General features: G+C 32.0%; 1 protein-coding gene across 1 annotated transcript; it reads left to right on the top strand.

The window, feature by feature from the left end:
• The first annotated feature begins 11,413 nt into the window (after window positions 1-11,413).
• LOC114419481 lies at window positions 11,414-13,912 on the top strand. Its single transcript, XM_028385154.1, has one exon. It carries the CDS (start codon window positions 11,867-11,869, stop codon window positions 13,568-13,570), a length of 1,704 nt encoding a protein of 567 aa, XP_028240955.1. The 5' UTR covers window positions 11,414-11,866; the 3' UTR covers window positions 13,571-13,912.
• Window positions 13,913-19,721: the final 5,809 nt, after the last annotated feature.

Here is a 19,721-nt window from a genome sequence, read left to right as displayed (position 1 = left end):
ATCTTCCTCGTGTTAATACAATACCTTTATTTCATTATTAGGTGCACCATTTTTAAATTTTTAATACGTGAGCCTTTTTTTGTGTGGGAATTGACTATTTAGCATGAACTGTGGCCGTGGATCAACTATTGAAGAATTTTTATTTGGTTGATGCATTTAGTGAGGGGAAAATTCAAAGAAAAACAAAATGTGAAGGCATGGGTTTGGTTCCCAAAACCCCCCAATACACTTCCCAATTTCCTATCAGCAAAGCAGATCCCCTTCTATCAGTAATACACAACGACTATATTATCATTTCAGTTTTGACGTAATGGTTATGCAATTAACAGATCTAAAAACCCATAAGTTGTGACACAAATAACGTCCTTTAAGCATATATCAGGTATTCGAAGCAACACGTGGAGAGAAGAATTTTCTCTTATTGAGGGATTACACTCATGAGTTTTGAATGCGGGGATACCTTGTAAAAAAAAATTAAGGGATTAAAAGTTTTATATTGACATGCTAAAGATACATATTGTCTCCCAAAATGAACCTGAAACATAAGGATATTAAAAGCAATACCTATTTATGCCTACTTATTACTAAATACACACTCTTTCTCCCTTTGTATAATAAAATTTCTTAAATATCCTTTTTACCTTTTTCAAAGTCTGGTGGAGGAACTCTTTGGGGGGGTGTTGGAAAACGAATAAAATCTATTTGATTGACCATCGAAAACATTTAGATTTATGTGATATTTTTACTAATTATTTATCAAATTAATAAGAGTAACATGATATTTTTATTCTAGTAAAAGAAAAATTAAACTCAGGAAAGTAAGATTCTCACCTCCTTCATGGAAAAGTTGTCGTGAGAAACTTGTTAAACAAACATTTAAGGAAACATTGAATATTATTCATGAGGAATCTTATTATTTAAAACAAATATCAAATATGAGAAACTAAGGGGGTGTTTGGTTTGGTTGTTTTCTGTTTTCATTTTCACTGAAAACAGAAAACGGTGATGAAAATGTGTTTGGTTGGATTTCTGAAAACATTTTCAGTGAAAATGAAAACAGGAAACAACCAGAAAATGAAAACAATAAATTCTCGTTTTCAGTGTTTTCAGTTGAGAACAGAAACCTCATTTCGGGTAAAATGAAATTGTGGTGGCAATGAATGTAATTTTAAGCAAATCTAAAAATACAAAAAGACAAGAAGTCAATATATCATAAATTTTCAGTATTTTTATTTCATGAAAACAGAAAACAAGAAGTCAAACCAAACATGTTTTCAGAATTCTAATCTTTTGAAAATGAAAACAGTTTTCCGAAAATAAAAACAGAAAATGAAAATGCAAACCAAACACACCCTAAGATTCTCAAGAAACTCAAAATTCTCCCCTATCAAATGACTCCTTATTGCTTATGGTATTTCATGTCCACATACAAATAAAAAAAAGTTGTAACAAGATTAAAAAAATTTAAAAGTACCAAAAATTACTTTTCAGAAAAAAAATATAGGTATTTGGAAAAAGTAATCTACTGAATTATGTTTTGACAAAAACAATGTAGTTTCAAAAAATTACTTTTTGGAATAGGTACATACTTTTTCGGGAAAGTAATTTTTGGTAATATTGCAATAAAAATAAGTTGAAACATGTTGAAACACAATGTCATGTATCACATACAAATTTGATGAAAACGCACAGTGACTTTGCCCGCCTGTTGTTCTCAATCACAATGTGAATGCTTGACGAAGGAGTAGAAGAGCATTTGTTTACATATGCAAATGAAAAATAAGATTTGTTTGATTATAATAGAATTTAATTATTTTTATAAAAGAGAAGGAAGAAAATAGACGTAAAGGACTTAAAGAATAATAAAGACGGGAGGCACAAAATTAGGATTTTTTTTCATATAAAGCTGGTCAGCGTTTGAACCGCATGGCAAAGTGTCTAATGATCCCGACTAGGTTGGCACCATCACACACAATGATCCGATGCAGAAAAATACATTTCAAAATTGTTATTTTTTATAAATTTCAACCAAAAAGAGAGAATATTCAAGAGTATGGCAAAGAGTATGTTTCTAAAATTTCTTAACGAGTAATGAAGATGGGAGGTGTAAAAATAAGATTTATATTATTTTCATATCAAAGGGTATTTTTATAATAGAAAGTATAAAATGAGGGAACTGGGTATATTTAATACTTAGGAAGGGTGTAAATAACAAAAGCTGCCACAAAAATTTGCCGTGGCCCATGTACGAAAGCAGACACGCTCAGAAGAGAAAACTGGGCCTTCAGTTCATGTTGCCATAATTGGGCCACGAGGGAAAAGTTGCATGTTATTCTTCTTACACTCAACATATTTCTTCTACACCCAGCATATTTAAAAAAAAATTCAACTTTATCTTTTTTTTACTTCTTCTTCTTCGTTCCTTCCTTTTCTCCACATAGCCTACAGATTGACAATTCATAAAACACTGTTCATTTAGAATTTTTGGTGTGTTCATTGGTCTCCTCTTTCTCCTTTGTGAAACTGGTGTTGGTATTGTTTGTGGTATGTGCTTGCTGTCTGTGGCTCATCCCTAGTTTCTCCTTTGGCAATTCCTTGTCGTCCTCCACGAGTTTCCTCTCCTCCGCCGCTGTGAGTAGCGCTTCGTCTTCATTGACAAGTTTTTTTTGCCCTCGTTTAATCCATACGGATTGCGGATTGCAAATCCGTATGAACCATACAGATTGTCAATCCATATGCTCATATGGATTCCCTCATGTACCATACGAATTGTCAATCCATATGATTTAATGCAGTAAAGAACGAAAATACATGAAAGGGGATACTCACAGTGAGGACTCACGATGAAATGGAAGAATGTAGGTTGATTACGATAGAGAGGAGGGACGGACTCTCGGCGCAACAGGGAGGGGAAGGAGGCGTCAATGGTGTGGGTGATAGGTGTGGGGAGGGATGGTGTATATGATTTTAATTGAAGGGTATTTTGGTCTTTTTACTATAGTTGTTGGACATAGAAGAAGTTATGTTGGGTGGTGGAAGAAATTCCCAAGTTGCATATGTTAATGTGTATTCACGCTTATCATCTAGACTCTAGAGGGGTTGAGTAATGAGTTATTATTATTGCTAATATAAGATTACCCTAGAGAATAGCATAACACCAAAATAAAATTATCCTAGAGGGACTACCCTAGGTCCATTAATTAGTTTCATTATGGGGGAAGTGAGATTCATATGATATGGACCCTCATTCTCCGACAAATAAAGTGATAATACCTAACAGAAGGGTAGCCCAGGAACACGAGGCACAATGATTGTTGAACTAAAATTTCTGTTTAATGTTACTGGTCCATTTAATTCACTTCAAGGGTCTCAGAATCAATCATACAAAATATCCTCGTTCTACGCTTACTACACAAGTAGTATTATGAAACTTCAAATATTGACCATCAAAGAAAATGTAAACACTATCCTACTGCAAATATAAGTTTGAGAAAAGGAAAACGCATAGAATAAGATAAATGTTTGGTAATGTGCTTATTGCTTTTTGATCATATATGAATCTATGACCCTATTGCTTTATTTATGGTCATATACACGTTCACAAATATTATCATCTAAGAAATGAAGCGTAAGATCAAAGCTATTTATACAGCGCTGAAAAATGTTGCTTTTGTGGGAGATTTTTAAATTTAATGAAGATTGTATTTTTTTTCGTGAAAATAACAAGTAGAACTTCGACATGAAATTCTTATTAAATGCCTTAGAATGATAAAGGAGGAGACTTCTATAATCCTAGTTATTTTGAGTCTATTGGTATAATTCATCACCTTATTCCAGAAATGGTAAATGTCATGATCTTATGATATTCTGGTCTAGTAAAATGATATATTGAGGAGAAGATATATATGTTGACATGATACATATTAAATAAAGTTTCAAATAAAAGGAAAAAGATAAACCCCATATGAATTTGAAAAAAAAAATAGAAATCCTAATCTCAACTACTTGAAAGTGTGGAGTTGTAGAACAATAGTAAAGGTTTATGAACCAAAATGAAAGAATAGGGTGAAAGAGGAACTGAATGTGTATAGAATAGCACAACTTACAGAATCATGGTTATATAGAATCTAATAACTCATGCCATATAAATACAATAATTGAGTTTAGAGATGCAATTTTTCAAGAAGATAGATTCCAAGACTCAAGAGTAATGTTCATTCTAATGTACAAAATTTAGAAAATAATGTATCTTTTGGTATGATTAGAACTTAGAAGAAGAAAGAGGGCCAAGAAAGGGAGAATTTACGGACCAATTTTTTTCTTATTTCTTTTTGAAGGAACAATAGTGTCCATAGATGGTTATGGACTAATTTGCTATAATAAAAGAAAGCCAATCACTCTTACTCGAGCATTGGTCAAGAAAAACTAAATATATACAAGTTCTGAAATGAATAAAATTCTAGTGAGTTTAAGTATGTTAACACAAGTTAGATATTCTGATCGTGCCTATAAAAAAAACTTTATTAGGTGAAATAAAACCAATTTTGATGATTTTTACGTCTCCACACTTAATCTCATAGTTTTTAATTATGAAAATATCTTATTTTCAGGAAGAAGAAAAAATCTCCTGTAAACAAAAATGAATTTTAAGATTAGCTCAAGAAAATTTTATACATAAGAGTTTGTAAAAGTAGCGCTACTATATATATGTGCAAGATGTGAGATTAGTTATTTTTTTTCGATAAACAGAAGGAAATCCAGATAATATAATTAACATGTTAACATTTTGTCAGTGATGATCTTTTGTTTTCAATCCTCCCGGAGAAATCCTCCCCAAGTTGAGCAGCAACAGAATATCGTTGATTACACAGTTACAATATCAGTCTGTTGCTCGTACCGAAAATTCATATGCCCATGTCAAATGTATACATACAAATACATACTAATTAATCACTGTTTTGATATCAAGAACTTTTTATACAATGATTACTTGTGATGCTTAATACATATGCAGGGTCTGATTCTATGATCTGGCCCCATATTTATCACTTCACAAGTCCCATTCTCTAACTCCAATATAAGGCTATAATAACTTGAAAGTGATGTTTGGTAAGAGGTCTATTTTTTTGTTTTCTGTACACATTTGCATTTCATCATGCGGCAATTAAATATATATATATATATATATATATATATATATATATATATATATATATATATATATATGTATATAATTGACAAAAAAATTCTTTTAAAATGAACTTTAATGTAAAATATATTAACTAAGGTGTATTTTTTTTAATTTAATGATTTAAAATTATGATATATTATCAATTAAATTAAATGTACATATACACCATTTATTTCTTGACAAATGTTACAATGTGTGTGGCTGATGTTTTTCTAAATCTATTATACACTAAATTTTTTTACATCTTAATAAATTAAATTTTTGGTGGAAACAACTTTCCGGTTCTGTGAATGATGACATGGTGTGAAAAGTTCTGGTAAGCCATCCTTCAAAATTTGTAGCTAATTATTAAGCATATCAGCCTTTGGGTTATGCAGGACCCATGCATGATCTGTAGTACAAGACTACACACATCGTTTTCTTACAGTATAAGTCGTAAAATAAAGCACTCAATCAAGATAGTCCATACTCTATAGCCATTATCAAGCTAATTGGTCAAGATAGTAAAAAGGAATAGGGGTTGATGCACATTACTCCACTTGGTGTTCTTCCAATCGAGTCACTATTTTTTTTTTCATCTTTTAGTGGTTGGACATCATGCTTGCTTCACGCATATGCCAAAATAGGGCAAGTAAATCAACAAGTTAGAAGAATAGAAAAAGAAAATACATCATGATGCTTTGTATTTGTTCTTTTAGATAAAATGACAGTGATGATAAATTATTCAAATACCACTGATGTTATTGACATAAAGAATTCGAACCCTGTCACTATAGGAGTATGGAGCCAAAATTCTCAGATCAGTTGAGTCAACATTTTTGTCTCTTCGATGTTTAGTACTGAGTAATTAGGAGGTGACAAACTTTGAACAATTAAAATATGAAAAAATATTTTGATAATTTGGGGGGTTGAAGTAGACACTAGACATTTCTTTTTTCTAATTGAATTATTAAAAGTATGTTATTTATAAATGGCACATGTGAAATGAAAGTGATAGAATACAGAAACTGTAAAAATCTTTTAAAGTGGCATCATACATGACAATCATCTCAATTTTATACCTAAAACAATAATCCATTACTAGCCATATGTATTCTTCAGAAGTGTATCTTCATAAGTGTAGAGCAAAATTCTTGAACTAGTCGAGTCAATTTTTGTCTCTATAATGATTTGTACAAAGCTGAAATTTGAATTTGTTTTCGTTACCAAACATAATCTCATAAGTATATTTGGGAAATGAAATAATTCTTTCTTTTGAGACTTTTTATCCTCCAATAGGTCATTCATTATGGGTCTATGTTAAATTTTTATCATTATCGAAGATCGATCATTGGAATAAATTATAAATAAAAGAGTAATAAGTTTAGAGAAGAAATGAAGATTAAAAAAAGTAAAGAATTTAAAGATAAATAAAATTGTAATTGAGATAGTGGTTGAAAATATTATCCTATCATGTGAACTTATGACGATACGAAGGTGTTACATGTTCCAACTCTTATTACAATGATACAATCTTGTATTTAAAGACAAAAATTCCTTATTACTTGTAAATTCTAATAACTTCTCCTAATAATTTTCAATAACCTACTATTAACTTTCAATAATTTACACCGTTAATGACTTATACTTTAATCTTCATCATTGATGACTTGTATCTTCAATCTTTACTATTGATATATTTTATAATCTTGATGCTTATTGAATTTTCAATTCTTCTATCATCGTGAAATTAGTCAAAAGACTATATTATAACACTTAGTCTAAATAGTCTATTAAAAAATTATTTCTCAATATTTAATTGAAGATCGAAAAATGATGATTTAAAAATAATGTAACTAGGAGATGACACAAACTTTGTAGAAGTAAAACATGAAAATGTGCGTCGATTAGTCTGGGGATTAAAATACATATTTTGGTACTCTAGTTGAATATTAAAAAGCGTGTTATTTTGCTGAGTATGCATCAGTATCTACCATTAAAGCTTGTAAGTTACAACTGTAAGCTTTCTGTAAGAAAAAATGAAGTAGGGAAATGATGAGGTTGTTATTGTCTCTGTTCAGTATTTTTCAGAGAATTTAACAATTTTCAGTTTTGAGTTTTATTGTATTTAAAGAATGTTGGTATCAACAAAGTTGTATGCTTCAGTCTTTCATAATTCTTCTCATATCCCTAAAATATTTAATGGTTGAAAGTGATGGGGTACAGAAATTGTAATGCCGAAGAGATAAGAGACTTACGCTACCATAGTTTCAGCAATCGTATTGGTACAAAAGAAATAAGGAATTGTGATCAAATTATAAAACTTTGAGCAACATGCCTAAGAAAAGGCATTTTTTTAAATTTATTTTATTACAAATCATTGGCGTTTTGTTCAAACAAAATTTGATTGCTTGGACCCTAAAACAAAATTTAATTTACGTATTTCTGTAAAATCCATGTTCCATGATACGTGGAATGATTGTTGACATATTGTTCGTATTATAAAGAATTTGTAGTAGCCACATCAAGCAATCTTCTGTAGCATTGTTGTTTCTCAATTTGCTCATATGTTAAGAGTTGATGAACATGAAGACATTATTTTTGATATCTACTTTTCTCTTGAAAGCTAAGACATTTTCAAACTTTTCTACTGTCTTGAATTTCGCTTCTTCTCCACTCAAAGTCACCGTGGTATGGCTTTGGCATATGAATGGCATTTTACACCTAACATATCTATAAAGACCAAAGAAAAAAACTTGTGCTTTTTGACCCATATGGAGAAGGTAGGCAGTAACCCCTTTTCACTCCACAGTAAATTTGAGACCAAACTTATGAAAGTGATCATGATTACAAGTTAAACTTACAACTTAAAGTGAACGAGGAGAGCTAAAATTGAATTACAATCTAGATGCATTTATTTTGATTAAAAAAAAGTAACTTAATTAGGAGTGCACATAACAAAACAACAAAATTAGAGCAAAAGATGCCACATGCTTCCATTAATGGAGTGGCATACATGCCAAATTCGGGTCGCTGACCCCTGAATTGAGGCATGTGCTGATTCCAGATTACAAATTGCAATTATATTATTGTTTTGGCACAACCAGCAGGTTGGTCGTATGATCAGAAATATAGTAATTACTTAGTTTCGTAAAACAACCAAGCTGAACCTATTTTAGTTACTATTTGTGGTCATATTACATAAGATAAGAATCCGTGATCAGCAGAATAATGGTATTTTGATCTTTGATCTAACCGTGTTCGTAAAAATTAGACACCAAATGACATGATGGGTCATTGAATTTTGTTTTGCCTTACTACTAGTATCTGATTTGTCTTGTATTAAGGTTTAAAAATTCATCTTGATTCTCTTTACCCCTCTTGATTTCCCCAACACACCCCATAAATTCTGGGAAAGTTCATCTTCTAGGTAGGGATTTAATGCTTTTTTAGTGGGGATTGTCATGACATGGGGCAGCTTTACTTTTTTGCTTTGAGCTTGAGCTCTGGCTATTACCATTTGGATCTCCTATTCATGATTTCTCGTGAACCCTCCTTTTGTGTCTCGAAACCGTGCACACTATTTGAGATATATATGCCCCATTTAATTCGGTGACCTGAACAACCAACAATAGTTTTTTTTTTATGAATTTTGATCGATGAGAGAAATTAAAATTCGTTACCTCACTCTTCTTTTATTCTTACTTTTCTTAATTCAATGGTTGATTCAATCTTATTTTCCTGAATGAACGAACAATAGTTACATATAAATAATAACGAATTGTGTTTTTCCATCTTTTTTACTTATATATATATATATATATATATATATAAAGAAAAGTATTTGATGTGACTTTTGATTTGATTTTTAAATAAAAAATCGTTCAAATCAATTATAAAATAAAAATACAGGAAAAGTATTTGATGTGACTTAAGAGTGTTTGATTTGATTTTTAAATAAAAAATCATTCAAATCAACTATAAAATAAAAATGTAGTGCAATTCGATTTCATTTAAATATAACATTAATTTCAAATCACACCAATCGATTTTATTCAATTTAGTTTTACAGTTTTTTTTAATATATTATCATAATTTAAATTTATCAACTAAACTTACCTAATTATTATATATGTTATATAATTTTAAAAATAATATTTTTATTAAATTTTGTTTAACATATATTTTAGTTTAAAATATTATTTTCACTTTTATTTAGCATTAATATAAAATAATATTATCAATTTTTTTAACAATATTAGCACATTCTTTTTAACATATAAAAGTAAAATATACATATTGATTATAAAGAAAATAAAAGATAAAAAATTATTTAGTATTTATTATTAATTATCACAATAAAATTTAATATAATTATAATATGCAACTTGTTTGATTTTATTTTATTTTTTATAACAAGATCCAAAAATCGAACCAAACCGCAAAAAATATGGGTTTTTTAGTTTTTGCGGTTCGATTTAAGCGATCTTGGGTTTTTTAGATTGGTCTGACAGTTTACAAATAGTTTAGTTTAATTTTAAACACCTATAATCTTATATATGAAATAAATTATGTTGGGAGAAAAATATTTACCTTATATGTACTCAAAGTTTTTGAAAGAGATTAATTAATATTTGTGATAATGGATACTTCATACCAATCTCATCCTAACAAAAATAAAATTGATTTGGAGCTGATCATGTGGCTAGGATTTGATTGCAATGTGAAATTGCATGTATGTAGCGGTTCCTCTCATTGGCTTTTGTTGGACTCTTCTTTACTATATACGTTTACAACCCACAAAAAGTGTTGGAAAAGAAAGCAACTTTCTCTCAATTAGTTATGTGATTCACTCCCCACCACAATTCCTATTCAAAAGGTCACTGCTTGCTCAAGGCATCCAACAAAGGGTTTCACATGGTGGGGTGTGCCAAGTGTGGCCGTGTCATTTCCATTCCAAGGGCATTGAAAGCTACCAACTTTTTATTTTGTTCACGAAATTAAAGCTGTGTCCTCATTAAGGCGTGGTCCATCTGCACTTTCATCTACTCTCTGAATACTAATTCACACCTCTGACTATGCTTTTGCTCTTGTTTACTAGTATCAACTAGAACTTAAACAAGATTCTTATAGCTGTCTCATTGCTTATTTTCTTGGGGCCTCGAATTCATTTACAGTTGGCCAGTTGCTAGCATTAAAACGACAGGAAATATAAATATGTTATCCTTTGTATTCACTCATCAATTTTGTGGAAAAAATGCAGTTGAAGAAATTTCAAGATGGTGTTGAATTATGATATGAACTGTAAAGTGAGATAGAAATATAATAAACTCTTTCCTTATATACTTAAAAAAAGCAGGCAGCTAAAACATTATCCATAATTTAAAGTGAATTGCATGACAATTAAACTCTTTTTAAGAAAAATGAACACAACTAATAAAATAAGAAATGTATGAATCGTATGCGAATTAAAATACAATGCCATATTTTAAAAAAAAATATTATTTGATTTGTAAGTAATTTTGAAATTGTTAAAAATTGACTATTCTCACATCTGATCCATTGCGAGATACTGCTAGGGCCCGCCTCCAAAATCTTATTAATTGGAATCGTAAGCTAAACTGTTGGTTGATTAATTTATATTGGTGATGTTGTGTTTAATTAATTTAGTGTACCCAAAGTTGAAAATGCATCATGTTTATTATAGACCGGGTCCACGAAATGAAAAAGATAAGGGATACTTTATTATAATGGTTAACAAACCTTATGAACCTGAATATACCATTATAAAACTTTCATTCATTATTGTTAATTTGCAATTTCCTACTTATTATTCAAGACTTTATTTTATAAGTCCAATTATTTAAGACTTCAAAACCAATTTCATGACCCCTCCACCCTGACCAGGTCTAAAATCGAGATCAAAAGACTAATGTTGTATGTTACACTGAATACAAACTCATGAAGTTCATAATGCCATAATTTACACCTCTTTAATTATGTCAAACTTTTAATTAAAGAAAGTAAAAAAGAAAAAAAGAAATTAAGGATCATTATTAAACTAAAGGAACTACCTGCAACCTATGGCTTCTGCTAACACAAAAAAGTAACAATTAACTAATGCTAATTAAAATATTAGCAAGTTTTGTAGTAATTCATGCCTTGCTTCTACCTCACCTTTTGTTTGTCCTATGTTGAAGTATTATAAATGTATATTTTTTTCATTTGTATATACGGACAAAATAAAACCATGTTTGGAAACATGAACTACCCACCTACACATGATTCCGTCTAAATAGCCACAACTTCTCTGGGCCTCTCTTGTCTCCCTTCAACACACCCCTCTAACTTCCGATCACTGCACCATTTGCAATTACACAATTGCAGATCAACACTTCACTCCACAAAACAGATTTCAGAAGGGCGTTTTGGTACTTTCACAAGCTAAAGTCCAATTGGACCAGTTTGTGTATCAACTGCAATCTAAGGATAAGCATAGATCTGCAGAAACCGTGAAAACACTGAAACAAGAAACAGAAAACACCCTCTTTCTCTCTCTTTCTTTAGATTATACTACTATCATAAGATCGTTGTTTTACTTAGAATCTGAACTCAACTCGCCGGAGCCAACAAATCTCGCCGGAATATTCCTCCGGGAAATGGGGTTTCTGAAAAACTACTGAGAATTAACAAAAAATGGGCGACGAAGAAGTATTCGCCGGAGCTTCGGGTCTCCGGCGAGCGGTGGAGCTAATCTTTTCCGTGCTCTCACTCTCGCACTCGATTCGCGTCTTCGCCGGAAAATGGCAGCTGATTCGGGCCAAGCTGGAGGAGCTCCACGGCGGTCTAATCGCCGCCGAGAACTGCGACTCCGGCGACAGCCCGTCGCTGTCGAGGCTGGCGGAAGCGGTGGCGGTCACCTCGACGGAGTGCCGCGATCTTTGCCGGCGCTGCGTGGACGTGTCCTACAGCGGGAAGCTTCTGATGCAGAGCGATTTGGACGTGGCGTTCGCGAAGCTCGACGCGCACGCGAAGAAGCTCAGTGAGATATACAAGACTGGAATTTTAACAAATGGGTTCGCGTTGGTGGTTTCAAAACCGAACCTTGGCGCTTCAAAAGAGGACATGAGGTTCTACGTGAGGGACTTAACGACGAGGATGAAGGTTGGGGATTTGGGTATGAAGCGGCAAGCGCTGAAGAATCTTCTGGAAGTTGTGGTGGAGGATGAGAAGTACGTGAAGGTGATTGTGGATGTTGGTGACGTGGTTCATTTGTTGGTGGGGTTTTTGGGGTCTAACGAGGTGGAGATTCAGGAGGAGAGTGCTAAGGTTGTTTCTGTTGTTGCGGGGTTTGATTCCTACAAAGGGGTTTTGGTTTGTGCGGGTGTGATTGCTCCTTTGGTTAAGGTTTTGGATTGTGGAAGTGTTTTAGGGAAGATTGCGGCTGCTAGGTGTTTGGTGAAGTTAACTGAGAATTCGGATAATGCTTGGTGTGTTTCTGCTCATGGAGGGGTTAGTGTGTTGTTGAAGATATGTGGTGGTGGTGATTGTGGTGGTGATTTGGTTGGGCCTGCTTGTGGGGTGTTGAGGAATCTCGTTGGTGTTGAGGAGATTAAGAGGTTTATGGTTGATGAGGGTGCTGTGGTAACATTCATTAGGCTTGTGAGGTCCAAGGAGGAAGCGATTCAGGTGAATTCGATAGGGTTTATTTTGAGTATTGCTTCTGGGGATGAATTGGTTAGGCAGATGGTGATCAAAGAGGGAGGGATTCGCGCTTTGTTGCGTGTTTTGGATCCTAAGTGGTCTTATTCTTGTAAAACCAGGGAGGTGACAATGAGGGCTGTTGAGGATTTGTGTTTTTGTTCGCCTAGTTCTGTTGGGGTGTTGATGAATTATGGTTTTGTGGATCAGTTGATATATTATGTTAGAAACGGCGAGGTTTCGATTCAGGAGTTGGCATTGAAGGTGGCGTTTAGGCTGTGTGGAACATCGGAGGAGGCCAAGAAAGCAATGGGGGATGCTGGGTTTATGCCGGAGTTTGTTAAGTTTCTCAATGCAAAGTCATTCGAGGTTCGCGAAATGGCGGCCGAGGCACTCTCTGGCATGGTTATAGTGCCTAGAAATAGAAAGAGGTTTGTGCAGGATGACCATAACATAGCCCTTCTTCTGCAGTTGCTTGATCCAGAGGAGGGGAATTCAGGTAACAAAAAGTTCTTAATCTCTATATTGATGTCCTTAACGAGTTGCACTAGTGGGAGGAAAAAGATTGTTAGTTCCGGATATGCAAAAAACATAGAAAAACTTGCGGATGCTGAAGTTTCTTCTGATGCCAAGAGACTTGTCAAGAAGCTATCCACAAACCGGTTCCGCAGCATGTTGAGTGGAATCTGGCACTCGTGAATGTAATTCATTTTTTCCTTTTCTTCACCCTTTTTTGAACTGTATATTTACATAAGTGTCTTACAAGTTTTGCTAATTTGTGTTCACATTCTCCATATGCTTTCTGTTTTACTATTTCATTGGCCTTGCTTACCACCACAAGAGTAGCACAGCTTTATGTTGAGAGATTGTAACCAGGTGTAGTGATAAGTGATACCATAAAAGCCTTGTTGTAGATTTTCTTGAGGATACGCTGCCATTGCTGTTAGGCCATTAGCCATGGCAGATTGTACCAAAGAAGTAAAGAATTATATTATGTTATATAAAAAAAAGAAGAATGTAATTACTAGTTACATACAGTTATTCTTGTTTCTTAATTTCTCATTCACCTACCTACCTTAGTTTTATTTGGCAGTGTTCCAAAAATATTATAGTGTATGCATTTGTGTTGTGGTACCACATGTTGAAGACGTCAATCCTTGGCAAGCATGTGAGTAGTGTAAGCCTTGCTTTTTCTCTATCCAATATTATATATAAAAAAGATAGCGATAGATGAAGTTTCCATCTGTATTGCTTTGTCTTGTAGTAAGGCACTGTCTTTTGGCTATAGCTACTTCCTAGTTGTTAATGAAGAATGTGTGCACGTGGCAATTGCCAATTGTTGATATCATGTTGCCCGAGAACTCTTGAAGATAAGAGAACAAAAATGATTCCACATCATTCCCCCTTTGTTTATTCTTCTGTTTTAAGTGGTTTCAAGTTATAAAATACTATACTAACATGGGGAAAGTGCAAGTTCCTAAATCTGGGTAAAGGTTTATGCACTTGGATTCCGTGAATGAGTGGAAATCTATCATATATCATCTTGGTTGTGTGGTGGTTGCACAGTGTTTGTGTTGGCTCTTGTTCTCATGTTGCGTGTGTGCCAACCAATGCTACATCACTATAGAATGGGAAACATGTGATGTGACTTGTGAGTATGCAAATCAATTGGGTTGATCTTGGGAGGTGTTAATTGAAGCTAACTAGACACATGAAACTCACTATTCTTCCAATGTCCATTTTTCATAACTTGATAATTTTGCTAATTGAAGCCTTCAAAATTAAAATGTTGGTTTTTAGCATAGCATTAAACAACATCTTAGTGTATGTTGGGTCTGCGGTTGAAAATGTTGTGGTAAGCGTTCAAAAATATTTTTGTCTCAAATGTAATTTTTCAACAGCAATCCAAACATGTTCCAATGGGGGAAGAGTAGTGCATTGTGGTAGGGGTCCTCTTAACTACGCGTATGACTGATGTGCACATTTTGTTACTTCTAGTGTTATAGACTGTGACTTGTTGTAAATGCTACCAAGGAACGAATATCAATTACAGGGACAAGTCATTTTTAGTTGAACGGTTGGATTATGACAGTTGCTATTGCTAATTTTCGTTTGTTATAACTTATAAACCGTTAGCTGCATACAATGGAGGTTCTTTCACATTGATCATTAGTTTTGGGTGAAAATGTCAATATGACTTTCCTTGAAAGGATTATAACAATTGAATAAATAAAGGAGTTTTTCTTGTGGTTACACCAAACTTACAAAGATAATTTTTTATAACCTTTCTTATGTGCTTTAAAAACAAAGAATCATAAAGTGTTTTCATATCAATAACCAAGAGATTAAACAGCATTTTTGGAAAAATTATTTTTCCTTAATACAAAGGGAACGAAGTGGCCCTCCTCCAAAAGGTTTTAGTTTAACACAGGTTATAATATTATTTGTGTTTGTCACTTTTGCTGCTGAGAGGCAGAAACATCTTACAGAAAGAAATGTCTCCATCGATCTACTGTCTACACCAAAAATGAGATCAAATATAAATTATAATCATACCCCAGAGACTTCATTTTCTTTCTTTATTGTTATTGGAGGTGTGCAGTCACAAATCAATACGAAAATAATATACAGAAATATGAAATGAGATATATTCAAAAAAGGAATTGTTGCCTTTGATTGGGTTGGGGTATAGGTCTTGTTTAGAATATGAAAAAGGCCAGTCTTGCTTATCTATGCTATAAAGCCCATATTAGATAAGGTTTGATGGAATGGATCGCATCATATCAAAAGAGCTAACAAAAGCTTAGCTCAATTTACCTTTGTGAGTTGCTATTGGCCCCCACTTCATTGCCAATGGCTCCGATAAACAGGGGTGAATTATTTCTTTCAAAAATATTCTTCTCACCATTCCACAAAGGAAACACATTTCAATTGTAGTGTAAGGGGTGCGGATAAATTTACAGCAGAAACATGTTTTCGTTGAGCATTTTATACGCGAAAATGCATTTTCATTGTATATTTTGTACACACCCCTTGTAATACAAAAATATGTTTTTGTTGTATATTTTATATGAAACTCTCATATGACAAAGAAAACATATTTTGGTTGTTGTATACACAGTGCTTACAAAATACTCAATAAAATTGTGATTTCATGGACAAAATCTGAAACAGAAATATGCTTCCTTTGATTATTTTGTATGCACCCTAATACTACAAAGAAAACATATTTCTGTTGTAGATTTTGTTGTAAAATAAATCAATTGAACTCATTTTTAAAACATAATTTTTCTCCAATGATTTAAATTTTTCATTTTATGTTAACTTTAAATTGTTTGTATATGTTATACGATAATATTTGTACTTCCCAGCTAATATGCTACAAATATTAATAACCTTTTTTCTCGATCCTGAATTGTCATGATTTTTACCAAAGTGTGGTTGTGTGGTTTGTGGTTGCGTGGTTTCTAGAAGGGAATGTGGTGTATTATACCATCTTCTCTTCTTTTTTTGTGAAAGTGTACTATACTATCTCAATTCGATCTAGATTTTGTATGCGAAGTCATGTTTTTATTGAGTATTTTTTTAGACTTAAAAAAATATAATGAAATCATAATTTGGTGTATTTCCAATAAAATATAAACGTGATTTCATTATAACCAAAGTGAGAGAAAAATTATAAAGGGACAAAACTGTCTTTTTATTCCATTTTCAAAATTGGATAAGGACTAATATTAACTCCCTTACCTATTTTGGGTCAACAATTGATCCATGAGGTTGATCCACTAATAAATTAAACAAGAATTGTTAAGAGTTAATTCATTGAGTTTTGGTTGTATTTGATTTTTGTTACTTGGTGTAAATTTTTGTTTTGAGTTTCTTACGTAATACATTTTTTCAATATCGATTACCCACATCATTCTCTCTTTTTTATTGATATGAATTATTCTATTTCTATTTCCTTATTATTTTTAAAAATTATTTATGCCTATTCCTTAAAGATTTAAATTCTTTTTTATGTCTTAAATATGCTTTTAATCTTAAAAAGTTAGTATTTTTTTTTAAGTTTGTAAGGTTTAAAACATATGTAGTTTTAATTTATATATGTTTTTCAAAATTGGATCATATTGCTAAGTCTGACAACAAAATCAGTGAAGTTGTTGAATGTTCAATCACAACCAAATCTCGAGAAGAAGAAAAACTTGGAGAACAAGTAGAAATTGGAAAAAGAATTAGTTCACTGGGAGTTGGTGAGAATGCTTAATATGACATCATTTTATTTTTTAAATGAAAAATAAACCAAATATATATATTTTTTTTAAATAGACTTGTTATTGTTAAAAAGGACATTATTTCATATCGTCGATACTTAAACCTAAGTATTATAATATATTTAATTTGAATTTTCACTTTAAGTGTTAAAAACCAATGTCGACAATCAAGATTGATTGTATCTCTATTCCTCTGTCAAAATTATAGTTTTGTAATATTTATGTTTGTCTTGAGATGCAAAAAAAGTCTTAAAAAACTGGTTTTAGGTCATTCATTGGTCTTGATGGTTGTTTCACTGAGAGAGATATTATAGTAGGCAATTGCTTTGTGCAATTGACTAAGATGCAATTAATGGATAAAAACAATTGAAAGTTGTTCTTCATTATGCTTCATGAAGACTTGAGTGATTACAAACAACATGCTTAGGTCATTCACCAAATTTATAACCATTAAGAAAAAAAAATAGACATAGTATATTTCTTGTAATATACTTTTATATTATATATTATATATTAGAATATACAACTTGAAGAGTGAGACTCTTACTCTCTCTACTCTTTTAACTAAGCATTCTGAAAATATTTTTTTAATCTAATTTCGATGTACATTTTATACACAACTAAAAAAAATCCTTTCCTCAACCATTTCGAACTACCAGTCTTTTTAAGTTTTATCTAACTTTTGTTCAAATTAATGACTAACTCTTACATTTCCTTCTTAGATTTGTAGAGAGTATTCCTTAAAAAAAAGGCTTATTTTAAAAGGTGAAGAAACTGTATTCCCATTATATATGTGGGATGAAATTGATTATTTTGTATTTGCAAGCTGCTGTTAAATGTCATGCAACCAGTTTTATCTTTGTGAAACTATATCTTTGTATGTTCTTGGTTAGGTATTACTTGTACCTAATCCTATTAATGCTATTTTTTTATTTGCAGAAAGAAGAAGAAGAAGAAATAAACAGTTAATATGGACATAGTAGTGGACATGGGTACTTGTTCAGAAATGGGCTTGAGGTTTCTGATCAACCCATAGCCTTTCTGGGCTATTACTTCCTGCACCCTCATGTTATTTCCTGCACTTCCTTTTTTCTTTCAGAATGTAAAATTACATTCAGGAATACACTCCCTTTTTGGCTTCCAAAATACTCATTCCATAAGGTTAAAAAGCATTCCGAAAGAGTGCAGGAAGCAACATAGGAGTGTAGGAAGCAGTAGCCGGCTTTCAGCTTCTACAGTTCCGGTTCTTTTTTATGTTATGATTTGAATAAAATGAATAATATGGACATTGGGTTCTTATGGACTCTTATTACTGTTTGACAAAAAAAGGACTTTAATCAGTGCTTACAATTAATTTTATTGTTTGAATTTTACACAGAAAACTCTAAAATAATTAGCAAGCTTAACTTTACTAAAAGCCTAAAATAAACAGGGCTAATGATGCTTTAGGCTATTGTCACTAGGTGTAATGGTTAGTTGTAATTATGTAAATAGAACATGATTTCTGAACTTTGTCATATTGTTTAGAATAAATTATTGTTTTGGTTCTCTAATTTATTTTTAACATTTGATTTGGTTTTTTAATTATTAAATAGTTGAATTTAACCCCTTGCTCCTTTCTTCTTCTTCTAGTCCAATTTTGTCCCTCGTTCTCTGTCGACATCCGCGAAGAATAGGGATGAGATCTTGGGGTAGTGTTGGGTTTCTTTACTGTGAAAGGCTGAGAGGAAGAACAAAAATGGTGATGAAGGTGGAAAGGGAAGAGGCACAATGGAGAATAATGTTTTCTGTTTTCTTGCATGAGGAAAAAGATGAAGAAAGAGAATAGGAATTTGAGTTTTCTTTTTGTTTTCTAATAATTCAATAATAATAGTGATAATTTTTGGCAATCATTTTGTTAAAAATTGCTCAATGACATTTATTAAACTGCTAGAGAGCGTATGCGTGCCACATGTTCTCGTGTTCTAAACATCGTTAATCGTTAGTCTCAAATTAAGTGTATTGGCCTAATTGAATTGATCTTAAAAATTAAAATATTAAATTAAATCATTTAATAATTAAAGGATGAAATCAAACTTTAAAAACTAATTAAAGGAAAAAATAGTAATTTAATTATAAGGGGTGAAGTTTCTTTTATTGCAATGACTGTCCCTATCGCTTTATTTGATAACGCACTTATTTTAGTAGTATTTCTATTAGTAAGAAATGATTACACATGCAGATTGCAAAAGAAGGAGAACCAAATTACTTGTTTACAGTGTGGGATAATAAATATGGGCCTTTTATATATAAATAAATATGTTTTGAAAACAAAACAAAAAATTACAATAACCCTAAACGAGGCCTAAAGTTTTTTTATCCCTTGATTTCAAAAATAATTTTTTAGTTCCTCCTACAATAATAAAAAAAAACACCGCAAGTTATACATTTAAATTGCCAAAAACAATAAAGAGAAACTAAAAAAAGATTATTTTTCAAAATGAGATAAAAAATAATAATGATCCAAATTTAAAAGGTAAAAAACATAGTTAAGTCTATTTGTAAATATAAACATGCGTTCCATAAAAAAATAAACATGT

The sequence above is a fragment of the Glycine soja genome, chromosome 7 (assembly GCF_004193775.1).
Source record: "Glycine soja cultivar W05 chromosome 7, ASM419377v2, whole genome shotgun sequence".
NCBI classification, from domain to species: Eukaryota; Viridiplantae; Streptophyta; class Magnoliopsida; order Fabales; family Fabaceae; genus Glycine; species Glycine soja.
This window is presented reverse-complemented; position numbering and strand designations above follow the sequence as displayed.